At 41.5% G+C, this 15,481-nt stretch overlaps 1 protein-coding gene across 1 annotated transcript; it reads left to right on the forward strand.

Annotated features, from left to right (window-relative positions):
• The first annotated feature begins 12,150 nt into the window (after nucleotides 1-12,150).
• Nucleotides 12,151-14,614, forward strand: rxfp3.2b (relaxin family peptide receptor 3.2b). Its single transcript, XM_037770466.1, has one exon. The coding sequence runs from the start codon at nucleotides 13,005-13,007 to the stop codon at nucleotides 14,208-14,210; it is 1,206 nt and encodes a 401-aa protein (XP_037626394.1). The 5' UTR covers nucleotides 12,151-13,004; the 3' UTR covers nucleotides 14,211-14,614.
• Nucleotides 14,615-15,481: the final 867 nt, after the last annotated feature.

The raw sequence follows: 15,481 nt of genomic DNA on the forward strand, positions 1-15,481 counted from the left end.
ATGTTGAAAGATGTTTTCATTGAAGAAATGTTTGGATTAATTATGGGATAAAAAATAAAACATGTCAAAACAAGATGAGTGGGATCAAAATAAAAATTAAAAAGCAACTCAAAGCACAGGGTACAATATTTCCTGATAGGGGCTGAAAAGATATGATCCAAAGTCTAGACAAGCTATCAAATGGCGAGTACAGTAGGTTGGATGTCAGTGAAGAGACAAAGAGACAGACAGCAGCAAACTGGGCCAAAGGTGGTTCAGATGACCTCTTATCGCATGACTCAGACTTCTTACCCAATAATTGACATGTTGATGTATTTACTTGCTGAAGACAGCTGTGTCCACAGCCCTCAACATGTCTGGCTTGTCAGTGCAGACCACACATTGATGGGATGAAAGTGTTCTTATCCTCGCTGCCACTTGGGCAACACTTTTACCTAAAGGTCTAAAAACATGTTCAGGTTGACATTTTTCTGTGGTCAGCTATCTTCACTTCAAAGGAGGACCGGAGATTCAATTCTGGGATTAAATGAAACCGACTGAACAGAATAATAAAGAATAATAATAATTAAAATTGGATTTATAATAACATCCCTTGAAGGCTCAGAAAGCGTATGACATTGGCTTACGAAGAGACATATCATTTAAGTATTGTGCATTTTTAAACACCTTATCAAACAATGGAAACCGTAAATAATGGAGAGGTTTTTAAGAATAGATCTGTGTTTCATAATGAATCAAAACTGACATGAGAAGCTTTATAACAAAGGGAATTTCACAACCCCCACAATACCTTATTAGCTTTTCACTAATTGACACAACGAATTTGAAAAATTCAACCTGATGACGCCACTTGAAGGTCAGAGGAAGTTATTATAATTCAGGGGATCATAAATGTCTGCATCACATTTCATTGCAATTTAATCCATAGTGATATTTAGGACTTGACCAGAATAGCGGACTACTCGACAGACCAGCAGACGGTTCTCTCTCAAGCTCTATTTTTTAGATTTTTTGCTCTGTGCACTAATGAATGTATGAATGTTTCATGAATATGTTGGCCTTAAAAGGAATGTATGTATGTTTTTACTTATATAATCTTGTTTTAATTGTTTTTTCTTGCTAATGTGTGAACAGGTTGTAACCTAATCTAAAAAATGAGACCTTCCGTGACTTTCTGGGAAGAACCTGGGCTGGTTTTTCTGGGCAAATCCAACGGACGTGATCTCAGGCATGTTCGTAAGTGCCTTTACTCGGCGCTAAGTGTGCAACCATAGTTAACGTTTGGTTAGAAATGGAGTCCGATAACGCCAACATACGACCAGCCCCCACCACAACTCAGACTCCAACACAAACTCCACGGAAGTACAAAAAAAACCCAAAGTTATATCTAGTGGAGCCCGTCTTGCAAAACAGGAATGTGACCGATGGGAGAAAACTATGCGTGTGCACGTGGGAGGTGAGTGGTGAAGCAAGAGAGAGAGAGAAGCGAGTGTGTGAGAAAACGAGCGAGCAGCAAAGCAGAAGACAGAGTTAGTTTAGCTTTGAGAATATCAAGTGAATGTAAAGTGGAAGTTGCAGTTTGTGCGGAAATAAATTCTGCAGCTCCTCAAGACCAACAGAGATTTCCCGTGTTCTGTTGTCCTGCTGCTGAGTGAAGTGACGGCGGGGGTTAACTCCGGAGCGAGTAACGGTATCGACTCCGGCCCAGGAGACCAAAACTACAGGTTCTCCCCGTTCCTTCTGACCACGGTCGGGAGGCTGAAGCAGGAAAGGATCAACATCGGGGTGGGACCTTTGTTTGGTGACATTACTGCCAAATATGTGATATATTGTGGTGTTATCTGTCGATCACGTTCAATCTCCTGTGTGTCCGTAGTGTGAGCACAAGCACGAGCAACAGGATGCTGACCGTCGCTGACTTAACGGCCACAGGTGTCACTGTTAACAAGCAAATTCTGATTCTGACTCAAATAAAACACAGCTGTTGATTTTTAACTTCTCATAATTTAACTTTTGTGGTTTAAACAGACCCCCTCCCCCCGCCCAACCAACCTACATTTTTCTGACACTGAATTCTCATATTACTTTCATATGTGATTAATGAAGGGTCACAATCACGTCAAAGCCGACTGTCACCATCCAGTTGATTAATGGAAGACTCTGCTCTGGGGTTGTGTGGGGTTTTTCATTTGCATACTAATAATTGTCTGCAGAGGACGGGGTTGCGTAGTCTCTAAAACTACTAATTTAAAGTAAGCAATACCTTAATTATTTTAAATCTCAGTGTCCGTCTCTCTATCTCTGACCTCCGTCTGATCCCCTTCATCTTTTACTTAACTCTGTCTTGTTTTTTTCCTCTAATCAGGGTGATTGAACACCAGCGTCTCTAATCAGCTCCTTAAACCATCCCTTTGATTATTGTAATCCCTACGGAGCCGGGAGGCCTCTATAGATCGGCTCCCGCTGAGCTTGTTAGCTGTAAAGGACTGATGGGAGACTGAGTGTCTATCAGAAAGAGACCTTTTTAATCTACAAAATGGGCTTTCTCTTTCAAGGTGTGAAGCTGACCCAGATACACTTAGTGTGTTACCTTTGTTTGGTGGAAGATTCCTGAGCACCTCCAAACTTTCTTATTAACCAAATTGTTTTTTTCTCCAACTTCAAAGGAAGAAAGAGGGAATTAAAACATCACATACTTTACTTGCTTTCTTTTTAAGACATAGTGCGATGTGCCTTTCTGCTGCAGCACTAATTTGAAAACTGTGTCAGGTTAATAAGACTCCAGCTGCAATTTTAAAAAAAAAAATAAAAATAAAATATTAAAAGGTTTTTGTAGGCACAAGGGTTGTCTCTCCCCAAAACTGTACCATACAGTACGCACTTTAATCTCTAACATCAAATATATGCAGTGTATGAAATATACCTGCAGGATAAGAAATGATTTGCTTTCAGATGAGCTCATTTTGTTAATGAGTCGGTTGAACCTTTGTAGTTTGTAGAGCTGGTATTAACCGCAATCCATTTTTCTGCAGTCTCTTAATGCCACTTATTTCCATCTTTATTATAAGCTGTAACCTGTCTAAATATCAGCCATGAACAACCTCTCCGACACTCGACCCAAGGCACACATCAGCACAGGAAATTATCAGTGGCATTGCCCTGGCATTGATTAACCGTGTGATAATGAATGTCTCTGAATTACATTTACCGGATGCACATAATGAATAGGCTGCATGTAATTCATCTTAGAAAGTGTGCCTCTAATAATAACATGTTATTCATACTAACACAATCTGTTTAAGACAGCTTATAGTAAGGGCGTATTACTCAAAATGAGTGACTTATTTGTGAATTTGACGTCAGACATGTGTGGAGCTCTATACTGATAAGGAGATGAGTCATACTGTGTTACTATAAGTTTGCAGTAGTGACTTAATATCTTTGCACATAATGATTTGGTCATAGAAATAGAATAAGAGTAGAACGGGCATTGAACTGTTGTCAAAGGTAAAAATGTAGCGGCGGAATGTAACATTTAACCAAGTGCTATATTTCAGTACAATTTTGAGGTACTTGTGCTTTACTTGAGTATTTCCATTTTATGCTACTTTACACCATGGGCAGCGTAAAGTAGCCCCTACCATCCCACTTTCTTTTTAAGGTTGCGAATCACTGTATCCCCGCAAATGCCCCTTTATTACAACACGATAAAACACGGTAAAAAAAGACGTTTCAATCATTCCCATCCACCCCGAGCATGTCAAGACTGGAGGGTGTCAGAGGTGTTTTTTACTCTACAGATACGCTCTCATTTTAATCGGTGCAGCAGCTGTCTGCACGGCTCCGTCTCAGCTGTGTTTCACCTGAACTGAAGCCTTTATTTACGCTAAAGGGACATAGACACACACACACACTAAACACCAACGCTGTTGTTTTACACATCACACCGGCACGAGTGAGTCAGCGAGGGTGTCATCCTGACCATCCTGCTACATTGATTTGAATGGGAATGTCCATTCTACTCCTAATTCTATTTCTATGGATTTGGCATTTATTAATTTTGTGAACTGTCACGGCCATGGCTGTACTCCGGCTGTATGTGTGTGTGTGTGTGTGTGTGTGTGTGTGTGTGTGTGTCTTCCTGTCCTGCAGTCAACCTGGGCCCAGTCTACCTGCTCACCTGCTGCCAATCAGCACGTCACCTCTCCCGGCTCTCTGCTCTGCAAACACACCTGTCATCAATCCACTCGTCAGCTCCTCAGTATTTCAATGCTGGCTTTCCTTCCTCTCCTAGCCACATCTTTATCTCGACTACCGTGGTAGCAACGCTCAGACCAAGCGAGTAAATTAAGTTCCTTCTATCCCTGTAAACCTGTGCTAATCCGTGTCTGTTTCCTGTGCTCCAGGATCCTTGTGGCCCTGTCTGTTACCCTGGTTCAACGTCAGCCTGCCTCACTCACTCTCGTTCAGCCTGGATTCTCAATAAACCTGTTAAAACTTCCCCGACCTCTTGTCAGTGTCCTGCGTTCAGGTCCACCTGTACCACACCGTGACAGTGAACTAGAAAAATTCCTTTAAAGTATGAATTAAATGGTGGGATTAAAGCAGCAGTGGGTAGAAATGGAGCAAATATGATTTTAAAAAGTTATTTTTATAAAATGGTCTATATCCTGACAATAGTGCGTAAAACAGGTAATCTGACAAAAATCATGTGCCTCTGTGTCCTAATGGTATCTGCCAGATTTCATAGACGGGAGGAAAACAACCAATCAGAGGCGAGTTGGAGCCTTAACGTCTCTGAGCAGCTGTCAATCACTTATGAACTCCGACCAAACATTCAAACTAAGCAGCGCTGATCAAATATGAATCATTATTCTGTTACTGTAATGCCTATTTCTCACCTCAAATTTTCAGAAACATCTTGCAGTCTACTGTTTAGCTTTAAAATGAGAAAGTTTGTGACCCAGCAGCCATGTTGAGATCAGTTGAGGAAATACCAAGCACCGCCCACCAGCTGGAATAGGCCAATAGGAACGCTTAGATTTTTCAAAGCCTGAAAACAGAGCCATGAGGAGCTGCAGAAGTCTAGTTTTCTCTCAGAACACTTGAATTACAATATGCTGAAAGGTCATTATGGAATTTTTGCCCAATGATGCCAAAAATATTCTACCTACTGACGCTTTAAAGGGGCCGTAGTGCAGTGTCCGAGCGAAGAAAACAAATCAGCCACTTGTTACTTATACTCTGAATTTACATTAAATCAGGTTACATTCACTGTTCACAGTCATGGAGATTTACCTTTGTCTTTTTCGAATATAATCATGTAAAAACAGCAATGTATGAATAAGATAATTGCCATAAGAGATCGTACAGTATGTTATACGGTATTTCCTGACACTACAATCTTTTATTCTCTTCATACACAATCCAGCTGTTGTGTTGTGTTCAGCTTCATACATCTCTCAGTGTGCGACCAACAACTCCAGACAGACAATTTGTTGACTGATGATGAAAAATAAGTTAAATCAAAACCACTGCACCATGAGTTAATCATTTTATGCCCGTTCAAGTAAATTAATGGGATGGGCTTCTTGATATGTCATTTATTAATCGGTGAACTTATTTTTTCTTTTTAATTTTCGCCTTAATTTGACAGATGACAGTGTGCGCTGCAATCACTCGGCTAGCGAAGCGCCCCATCTGTGCACTTAACTTGTGGGGATTTATGTGCAGGTGGATGTATACAGCCTTATAAAAAAAAAAAATAGTCTGAAAAGGGGATTAAACAGTTGTGCATGAGCCAGGTCTTCAACCACAATCAATAAGAAGAAAACTTGCTGCAAACATACAGTGTCTATTTCTCTCTCGTTTGTCTGTTTACATAACTGCAGTTTTGTAAGCTGTGTAAACAGACTGGCCTGACAGGCTTTCAGTTTTTACTCGACAGTCTGACAAAATAGCTTTCATCCAAGGATGAACTGAATACATGTCATTATTGCTAAATTTATATGAAATCACAACTGTCTCAACAGCAATTGTGCCAGAAATATCAGCAGCATTGTAACATTTCTGAAGAGTTTCTCCACGGATAGTTGGTGCAGCAGTTTGTTGCTCATATTTTGTTGAAAAAGATAAAAGTACCCCCGACAGCATATCTTTTACCAAGGCATGGACTGTAGCCTAAAAACACAACAGTTAGCTGTTCTAACTGTCTTGGATGGAGAAATCTAAATAAATACTGAAGGCACAGACGGTCTGGAAGTCACTTCAATTTCTTATGCCTCTAATCACTGTGTCAGAGGCGTAGGCCGGGCGAGCACTGTAAAAAGTTAGCAGATCAGACACCTTGCTGTGAATAGGAAGCGTTTTAAATCAGCTTTGGATCCTTCATGTTTGGCAGTTTAGACGTTATGTATAACTGGTGCGCTCTTAGACTTTAAGAGGTAATTAAACACAAATTATATTTATTGCTCCTCCCCTGTTAATAAGAGTAATACATATGTTTACTGGTCGGTGAAATAAATAAATGAAACATAGAGTTTTGTTCCTGAAAGGCGGATTCGCCAAAACATTCTCACTCCCAACTTGTCAAATAGCGCCGCTTGGTCAGTGCCCCTCGGCAACGGAGACCAACGCACAGGGTACCTCTTGTTACTTTCAGATGGACCAGGGGCGGTTTGTCAATATAAGCTCGTTACATGGTTGACTTTAGCAGGGCATCATCAGTTTGGTTTTAAGACAAAAACCAAGATTGCTATTTTCATAAATTACTGTATATATTATAATACAAATAAACAATTGGTCCCTGATATTGTTGGCTTAAAAGTGTTTAGTCAGTGCCACTACAACGAGAGTTACAGGAGTGAAAAGTGTATTTCTTTCTTTCTTTCTTTTTTTTATTTGTTCATTTGTTACCTCAACGCAGAAAATGAGAAATGGTGGCCAATTTATTTTATTTCTTTTAGAGGGTGATCAGCGCCCCCCCAGACGGTGGCGCCATTGGTGAACGCCTATATGGCCTAAATGTTAAGCCAGCCCTGGACCTTAGCTTCACTGACAAACGACTCACAGGACTGACCACAAATTACGTTACGTGACAAAATAAGTCAACTTTACTTTTAGTTTCACACGAGACATGAACACCGGCCTCCTGGTTGAAAGTCTTGTGTTTGTTTGACCAATCCACCGACCCACTTCAGGGGTGATGGATGGGTCTCTCACGCTATTAATACTATGTCACTTGCTCTGACCATCAAATAATGCCACAGGTGGGTTTACATTGGAATTAGCTGAAAGCCCGGTTTGTCACATGCTGTCGCTAAAGGGTTCCTCCATACATTGGTTTCCAATGCCGAAGGGCGCTGCCCAATCAGCTGGGTTTGACAAGTTGAGAGTGAGACCCGGTTGGATTCGCATCAACATGTTAAAAGTTTATAAAGCCTATCTGCAACCTAAAACAATTTGTTTTTAAAGTTCCCAGTGCTTCGAAGAAGTTAATGACATGCAAATCCTTGCAGAACTTTCTAATTTAGTTTGTTTTTTTGTTTTACTTCTAGCCATAGTTGTAATCTTAAGTAAGGTACATGTTAATTTATCGTCATGTCCAAGACACCGTGTTCTGTGGGCTCTATTAGATAATTATTGCCAATTTAGAGATTATCTGTTAAGTAGACCTCACAGATAGAGAAAATTCACTTTCCTGTGGGCAAATGAATCATTACAAACAAAACAGACTACATCTCAGTCCAGTCAGTCAGATAGAACATGATAAATGGGTGGAGGTGTAGTGGGTGGTGGTGAGGGTGAGTCAACACACAGTGCAAACAAATGAAGGTTTCATTAACCGGGCACTGTGTCACGGCCGATGGCTCCACTTGGCACTAAACCACATAAATGACCAGAAATGACACAAATGAGTCACACACTATTCACATCACTGTTTACAAATGGGTAAAAAAACATGCATATACGTTGTCCCTAAAGCACTCTGAATTTATGAGGAGATGTCTGGGCCCAGATGAGTGTTTGACAGCAGAATTGCATCCCCAGAGTAACACCAAATATTAGCCTTACGGATGATGATATGAAATTGTTCTTTTTCCGTCCTGGAATACTAATCATTCTCAAGGTGATCCTGACTGCGAGCCCGAGGCCAGCTCTGTGAACCGGTAGCCTGCCGCTCCAACATAAGGTATTTTATGTCATCAAAAATATGTCAGTATGCAGTGAACATTATCTCTGCCCCCCCGCTGGGACCAGATAGTAAACTCATCATTCATTCAAGGAGTCAGTCAGCACTCCAGGCAAATAAACATCATGTCCATCTAATCATACTCTCATTTTTTTTTAATGATTCTGTAACGCAGGATGAATGAACAAAGATACAAACTTGTCTCCTGGGTCAGTAAGACGGGGGGGTCAGGACAGCATCATCAGTACTAAAACAAAAAGGTTGTGACATACAGACGCTACAGTTTGCTCACTCACTGCATTCAGATTTGCATGATCAATCCCGACAGCCTTAACAACGCTCTCCCCTGAACCAGTCATACCCTAACCTCACATTCACTTCCTTTCAGCAAGTAAAAGAGTGACACAACAACTAAGACGGTTACCCGTGGTCTTCTCTTTAGATGTGACACTATCCCTCCTGCCCCGGTCGCAACACAGCAACAGATCCTTGATAATACATCTGTTAGACCTGTCTTAAACAGGATCACCGGACTGTCCAGACAACAGAAGGCTTTGTTAGTGGCCTCAATGACCCCATGTATGTTGGCGATGACAACGACAGCGACAGCTGATTTCTTAAGTAAGTAACCGTGTAATAAGCTGGATAATGAACAGCGAGCCGGTCATTGTTGGGAAAGAATCCACAACAGGGCGATGCCGCTCGCAGAGGGGTCTCTCATCGCCCTGAAGGGCTGTCTGCAGCGTTCTCCCTCAATACTGGACTAATTTCAGAAATTGTTGTCCCCGTTAGTCACTTAGACACAAAAACATGGTAAAAAAGGGTTGAAAAATACTGAAGTTACCCTTTAAGCCTATAGATATCATAAAGGCCCACTTGAAGCCAACAAATTGTGAGACACAAGCTCCTCCACTTCTCAGTTGTCGCTGTGTCAAGTAGCTCTCTCATTAGCGAGCATTGTGTAAATAGGAAATCTGTGATCCTCTTCAGCAATTTATATGACTTTGTGCCAAGCAGCACTTCAATTTGTTTTTGTCTGTGATCTTTGAGGCACAAGAGACACAAAATCCCAGAAACTGCAGTAATGGTCTTCTCTTCCACAGACATTTATTCACATCCGACTAAACTTCCTGACCCATCACCGCATCAATTTTTCGGTTTATCTTTTTTTTTTTTTTTCAGCAAATCTCTACAAAGCTTCCTGAATCATTTGCATAAAGTTTCACCCTCCAGTGCTGTTCATTCCCACCTCACCTGCTATCCCATAATGCTTTGGGAGGGAACTTCACCTCACATCACACCCCGAGTCATATGAGCACAGCTGGTGTCGTTCCTCAAGTTGCTGACATTGTGGTTGCCAGGTTTGTGTAAACAGCCCTGAGGGGAATATAATGGAGGGTTCATTCTGATTGTCCAAAACAGTTTATTCATATTTCAATGTGCAGAATCTGCAGAAGTAACTTGGCAAGCCTATAAAGCCTGACAGAAAGCTCCGCCTGGGGTAACAGAAGAGGGGTTACAATGCCCAAACGAAAAAGGAACCAAACTGTATTTACTGATATGCCAAGTGGGCGACTTTCCATCAGTAAAGGCTTTATCCACATTTCAATCACAGCGTTAATGTGAGGTGTCCTTCACAGTTGCATAATAACTCGGAGCTGATGAAAAGTGGTTTGGTATGCAAACTATGAGATGTCAGGTGCTTAGTAAGCAGCCTGTGCAGACTTATTCTACATCACAGATTTGAACGCTTAGAACATTAAACCAGGCACACTGTCAGCGCTTGTGCATTTTGGAGGTTTAAGGGGTTGTTAAAATGTCAAGAACTGGGTCACAACGGATTAAAACAGTGCAGATTACTTTTTTTCATCCAGTCATGTCTTTTTAATTTTCTCAAAAAACTTACAGGGAGGGATTACTTACAGACAAGGGAAGTGACTCCAAAAAACCTCCAGCTAACAGACTAATACACCAGTAATATCTGTTCTAGTCTGTGTTTGTTATTCTGAAGTCTACCTGGGCTTCGCTGTTGGACAATCAGCTTCAACAAGTGGCACAGCATGTTTCTGTTGATGTCAGCTGGAAGCCAACGAGAACTGAAGAGAAGTGAATTTTGATTGCAGCTGTGATTTTGCAGCTCATCATGTGGTAAAGGAATCATATTATTCAAATTTAGATGGACAGAAAACTACAGAAAGATAGTTAATAAGGGGAGAGAAATAGGGTATGAAACTTCCCCAGTTGATTGCGTTCATTAAGACAATTGTTTGTTTGTATTGCAAGTTTTCAGAAAATGGATGCTTTTTTATGCAAATGAGGCATTATCTTATTAAATATGTGCTAATTTGCATCAATTTCCATGACAGAAATCTGAACATTAGATAAAGCGAGGTTCAAAGTTCTTGTTTCACTTTGTTGACATATTAGAGTCAAAGGTTTTTACAGAGGGAACTTTGGATATCTTCTTTTTTTTATCACTCAATAAATCAGAAAATATGGTCACAAGGCATGAAAAAAAATCAATTTTCACCATGTTTTGTAGGAATAAAATGGCGTATAAGACAGGCTATGAATGATGTATGAACAAACCGCTCTGTAAAAATCTTCAGAATATAGATAGGAATGAAACTGGACACTTTGGTGGATGTAAGAGCTACTGAAGTGGAGATTTCTGCCTCAGAGTAGGAGAGAAAAAAATCATTTTGCAAGACACTACAGGGGAATAGAGTAAAAGATAATTAACTAATAGATATCTGAAACTTGCCCAGTGGGAATGGAGAAATCTACAGACGCACATAGATAAAGTGCAGTAAAAAAAAGACCTAAATGTGTATTTTGGATGCTGTCTTTCCACTTGTCTGAGACATGTTTTGGAAGCAGTAGTAATAGTAGTAGTAGAGGAAGTAGTAGTAGAAGAGAAAGTAGCCCAAGCACTTGACCAGTGCATGAAAAGATCATGTTTTTGCCTGTAGTGTCTCACCTTAAAGGGGACATATCATGCTACTTTCAGGTTCATTCTTATATTTTGGGTTTCCACTAGAACATGTTTACTTTAATGTTAAAAAACCCCACTATTTTCCCCATACTGTCTCTTTGTATCACTCCATAAATCACAAAATACTGTCAACAGACAGTAAAAAACAATTTTCCCCATGTTTGTAGGAATAAAATGTTCTATAAATCAGGCTAGGAATGATATATGAACAAACCCCTCTGTACAAACCTTCAGAATATAGATAGGAATGAAACTGGTGATGGATGTAAGTGCTACTGAAGAGGAAATCTCTGAGAAGAGACTGATTTTGAGAAAACAGCCTTGACAGATACGTATTGTAAAATTCCATACATTTTACAAGACACTACAGGTGAATAGGGTAAAACATTTTAACTAAGATGTCACCATGAAACTTCTTTAATTAAGACAATTGTGTTTTGTATTACAAGTTTTCTGAAATGTTATGTTTAAATATGCAAATTAGGCATTATCTAATGCTAATTTAGGAGAAATCTACAGACACATACAGACAAAGTAGTGAAATAAACACTTAAATGTGTATTTTGGATGTTTTCTTTCCACTAGTCTGAAAGAAGACGTGTTATAGAAGCAAAATAGCCCAGAATATAAAAATTGACCAGTGCATGAAAAAATTATGTTGTTTGCCTGCAGGGTGTATTTCAGTCATGATGCAAAGTAAATCAGTTCTGAGCCAGAGAAACATTTTATAATCAGTATGCAGGGGGTTTCTAAATGTTTCACCTTGTTTGTAATGAACTCCCTTGTGATTTTATTTTTGGTATATTTACTTCTAGTGATTTGTGCTGAGAAAATAAAATAAAACTTTATGATTTGAATCAAATACAATTCCTTAGTGAGTTTGGATCCTATTTTTAATATTTATAAGCCATTTATGAATAAAATCAGATCATTTTACAGTCAGAAGATATCTATTGCAAAGATAAAAAAATAAACATTTGGACACGTGTTTAGGATCATTTGTAATGTTTCAAAAAAGTGCAATAATATTATTATTAGTAGTAGTAGTAGTATTGGTAATAACAGCTTTATTTTCAGTTGCAGAACTTCCTGACCTCCTTTAAGAAGTTGCAACAGCCAGGGGGTTTGTGAAAAGCACATATATAAGGAATGCGCAAAACTGATTTATCATATAGAAATCCAGAGCGCATCATGCGCATCCAGAGAGGTTTTTCCTCTTTCAAAAGCCTTCATTAAAGTGCCTGCTCCTCCTCATCATATGTGCAGAGTGAGAGCATCAAACACATGACTGTATGTGTGTTGATGTACAATCGGAATTCAGCACATGCCGGCGTCCTCTCCGCATCTTTGCATATTTTACGCGCACCATTGTTTCCGCGCCTCCAAAGCTCCCTTTTTAAAAAAAAAAAGCAGCGCAGCACAAACATGATTATGTGGAAGGTGTCATTCACATTCACCCTTGACAGACGAGCTGGGACACTTTGATGTGGCTGCGTCTGTCAGAGCGGGAATTTGCTCTGGTCCAATAATCTGTCTGGTGAGGAAGTGAGCGTCGTCTCAGCTCCTGCGCGTTCACGGGGAGCCTATAAACAGACGTGGCGCGCAGAGCTGTGCGTAGTCGTGGAGAGAGGAGAGAGGAGAGGAGGATAATCGTGGCAGAGGACAGCATCTACAGCGCAGTGGGAGATAAGCAGACACAGATACAGCAGGGGGATGCTCAGAATCCCATCATCACAACTTTTAACTCTCTTTGATAACACATAGGTGTCCAACTTTTGATGTCCAGGTGTGATATGTGAGCAAGAGAGAGTCCAAGCCATGCAGCTGAATGAGACTGGAGTTCACTGCTCACTGGCTCCAGAGCCATGTGAGCAGCAGATACTACAGGAGGACAGCACCGGGAACTGTAGCGGAGGCTCCACCGGCAACCTGTCGCTGCACTGCTGGCTGCAGCTCCTCACCAGGGAATCGATCATGGAATTTCAAGGAGACAGCTCCAGCTTAGTGGTGCGTGTGATGATAGCTTGTGTCTACTCCATAGTGTGTGCGCTTGGGCTGGTGGGAAACTCTCTGGCTCTGTATCTGCTGCACTCACGATACAGGCAGAAGCAATCATCCATCAACTGCTTTGTGATGGGACTGGCTATCACAGACCTGCAGTTTGTTCTGACGTTGCCCTTCTGGGCGGTGGACACGGCCCTGGACTTCCGCTGGCCGTTTGGCCGTGTGATGTGCAAAATCATCAGCTCGGTCACCACCATGAACATGTACGCCAGTGTGTACTTCCTCACAGCGATGAGCGTGGCGCGTTACTACTCTATCTCCTCCGCGATGAAGATGCACAGCCGGCGAGCGGCAGCCACTACGGCCAAGTGGACGAGCTTGGGCATCTGGGCTGTGTCTCTGCTGGCCACTTTGCCCCATGCGATCTACTCCGACAGCGTCCAGGTTTCAGATCAAGAGCTTTGCCTGGTGCGCTTCCCAGACTCAGGCAGCTGGGATCCACAGCTTCTTTTGGGTCTCTACCAGCTGCAAAAGGTCCTGCTGGGCTTCCTCATTCCTCTGATCATAATCACCGTCTGCTACCTGCTGCTAGTGCGCTTCATCCTCAGCCGACGCATCTCAGGCGCAGGGGGCCCTGAGGTCGAGCAGGGCCGACAAAAGCGTCGCTCCAAAGTGACCAAATCCATCGTCATCGTGGTTCTGTCCTTCTTTCTGTGCTGGCTTCCCTATCAGGCGCTGACACTGTGGGGAGTGCTCATAAAGTTTGACCTTGTGCCCTTCACCAAGGCCTTCTACAATGTGCAGGCCTACGCCTTCCCCCTGACGGTGTGCTTAGCACACACCAACAGTTGCCTCAACCCCGTGCTCTACTGCTTGATTCGCCAAGAGTTTCGGGCAGGTCTCAAGGAGCTTCTCCTCCACGCCACGCCGTCCTTCAGGAGCCTGACCCATGTGCTGCACCGCAAGGCCAAAGTGGCCGAGGCGCCGCCTGTTCTGGTGCTGGTCCAAATGGATGTCTGACTTGGATGACGTGGCTTACTGTGACAGAGGAGCTGAAGGAGTGAATGACTAACTCATACAGTAAATGAGTGAAAGCTGCCTGTAGTACTATTGATCTGGAGTTGTTTACCATGAAGGTGCATCCATCTCAACCCTGACAACATGTTTTTTTGAAAACAACATCATCATAATGGACTAACGTGTGGGATGTGCCCTGCTTTCACTGCATGCAACTGGACGCTGGGACACGATCTGGAGCTGTGGGGTACGACACATGCGCAGTGTCTCTGAAGCTGCGATGTTGGAGGGTTACAGCAGACGGCGCTAGAAATAAACAACACAGTCTCACGGCAGTTTGTGAAATAGTCGCGAAATGTATTCTATTTGATTCGCTTTTTTTTTCAACAACATATTTTTTGTGCGCTGTCCTACAAATGTCCTGCAACACGTGACGCACGTGTCAGTTTCTGCTCCAGTCCTTTTTCAAAATAAAACTACTTTGTTTAGGAAAAGATCAACTTGGTTAGGCTTAGGCAACAAAATTACTTAGTTAGGTTTAGGAAAAGATCAACTTGGTTAGCTTTAGGCAACAAAACTACTTAATTAGATTTAGGAAAGATCAACTTGGTTAGGGTTAGGCAACAAAACTACTTAGTTAGGTTTAGGAAAATATGAACTTAGTTAGGTTTAGGCAACAAAAGTACTTAGTTAGGTTTAGGAAAAGATCAACTTAGTTAGGTTTAGGCAACAAAACTACTCAATTAGGTTTAGGAAAAGATCAACTTGGTTAGGCTTAGGCAACAAAAATACTTAGTTAGGTTTAGGAAAAGATCAACTTGGTTAAGTTTAGGCAACAAAACTACTTAATTAGGTTTAGGAAAAGATCAACTTGGTTAAGGTTAGGCAACAAAACTACTTAGTTAGGTTTAGGAAAATATGAACTTAGTTAGGTTTAGGCAACAAAAGTACTTAATTAGGTTTAGGAAAAGATTATGGTTTGGGTTAAAATAACTCCGGAAGTGCTGTAACTTAAGTATGGAAGTTACATCACAAATAAATCAAGTTTGACCTCTGGTTTGACACAAACACCGGTCTCCTGGGTGAAAGTCTGGTGTTTTTTGACCCACCCATCCACCCTGACCTCCTTTCCTCTCTGATTTTGTGCTGACCATCGCAATAAAAAAATTTGTGTCTATGTACACGAATCAATACATTCAATTTTGTGACTATTTCACGAACTGCTGTGCGACTGGGCTGAAATAAAGGGATGGTGCCTGCTCAGGGGCTCTTTG

This window comes from Sebastes umbrosus, chromosome 5 (assembly GCF_015220745.1).
Source record: "Sebastes umbrosus isolate fSebUmb1 chromosome 5, fSebUmb1.pri, whole genome shotgun sequence".
In the NCBI taxonomy this organism is placed as follows: domain Eukaryota; kingdom Metazoa; phylum Chordata; class Actinopteri; order Perciformes; family Sebastidae; genus Sebastes; species Sebastes umbrosus.

Bases quoted from the DNA above. Each gene is read 5' to 3' on its own strand.
- rxfp3.2b (XM_037770466.1), top strand. From the start codon at position 13,005: ATGCAGCTGAATGAGACTGGAGTTCACTGCTCACTGGCTCCAGAGCCA.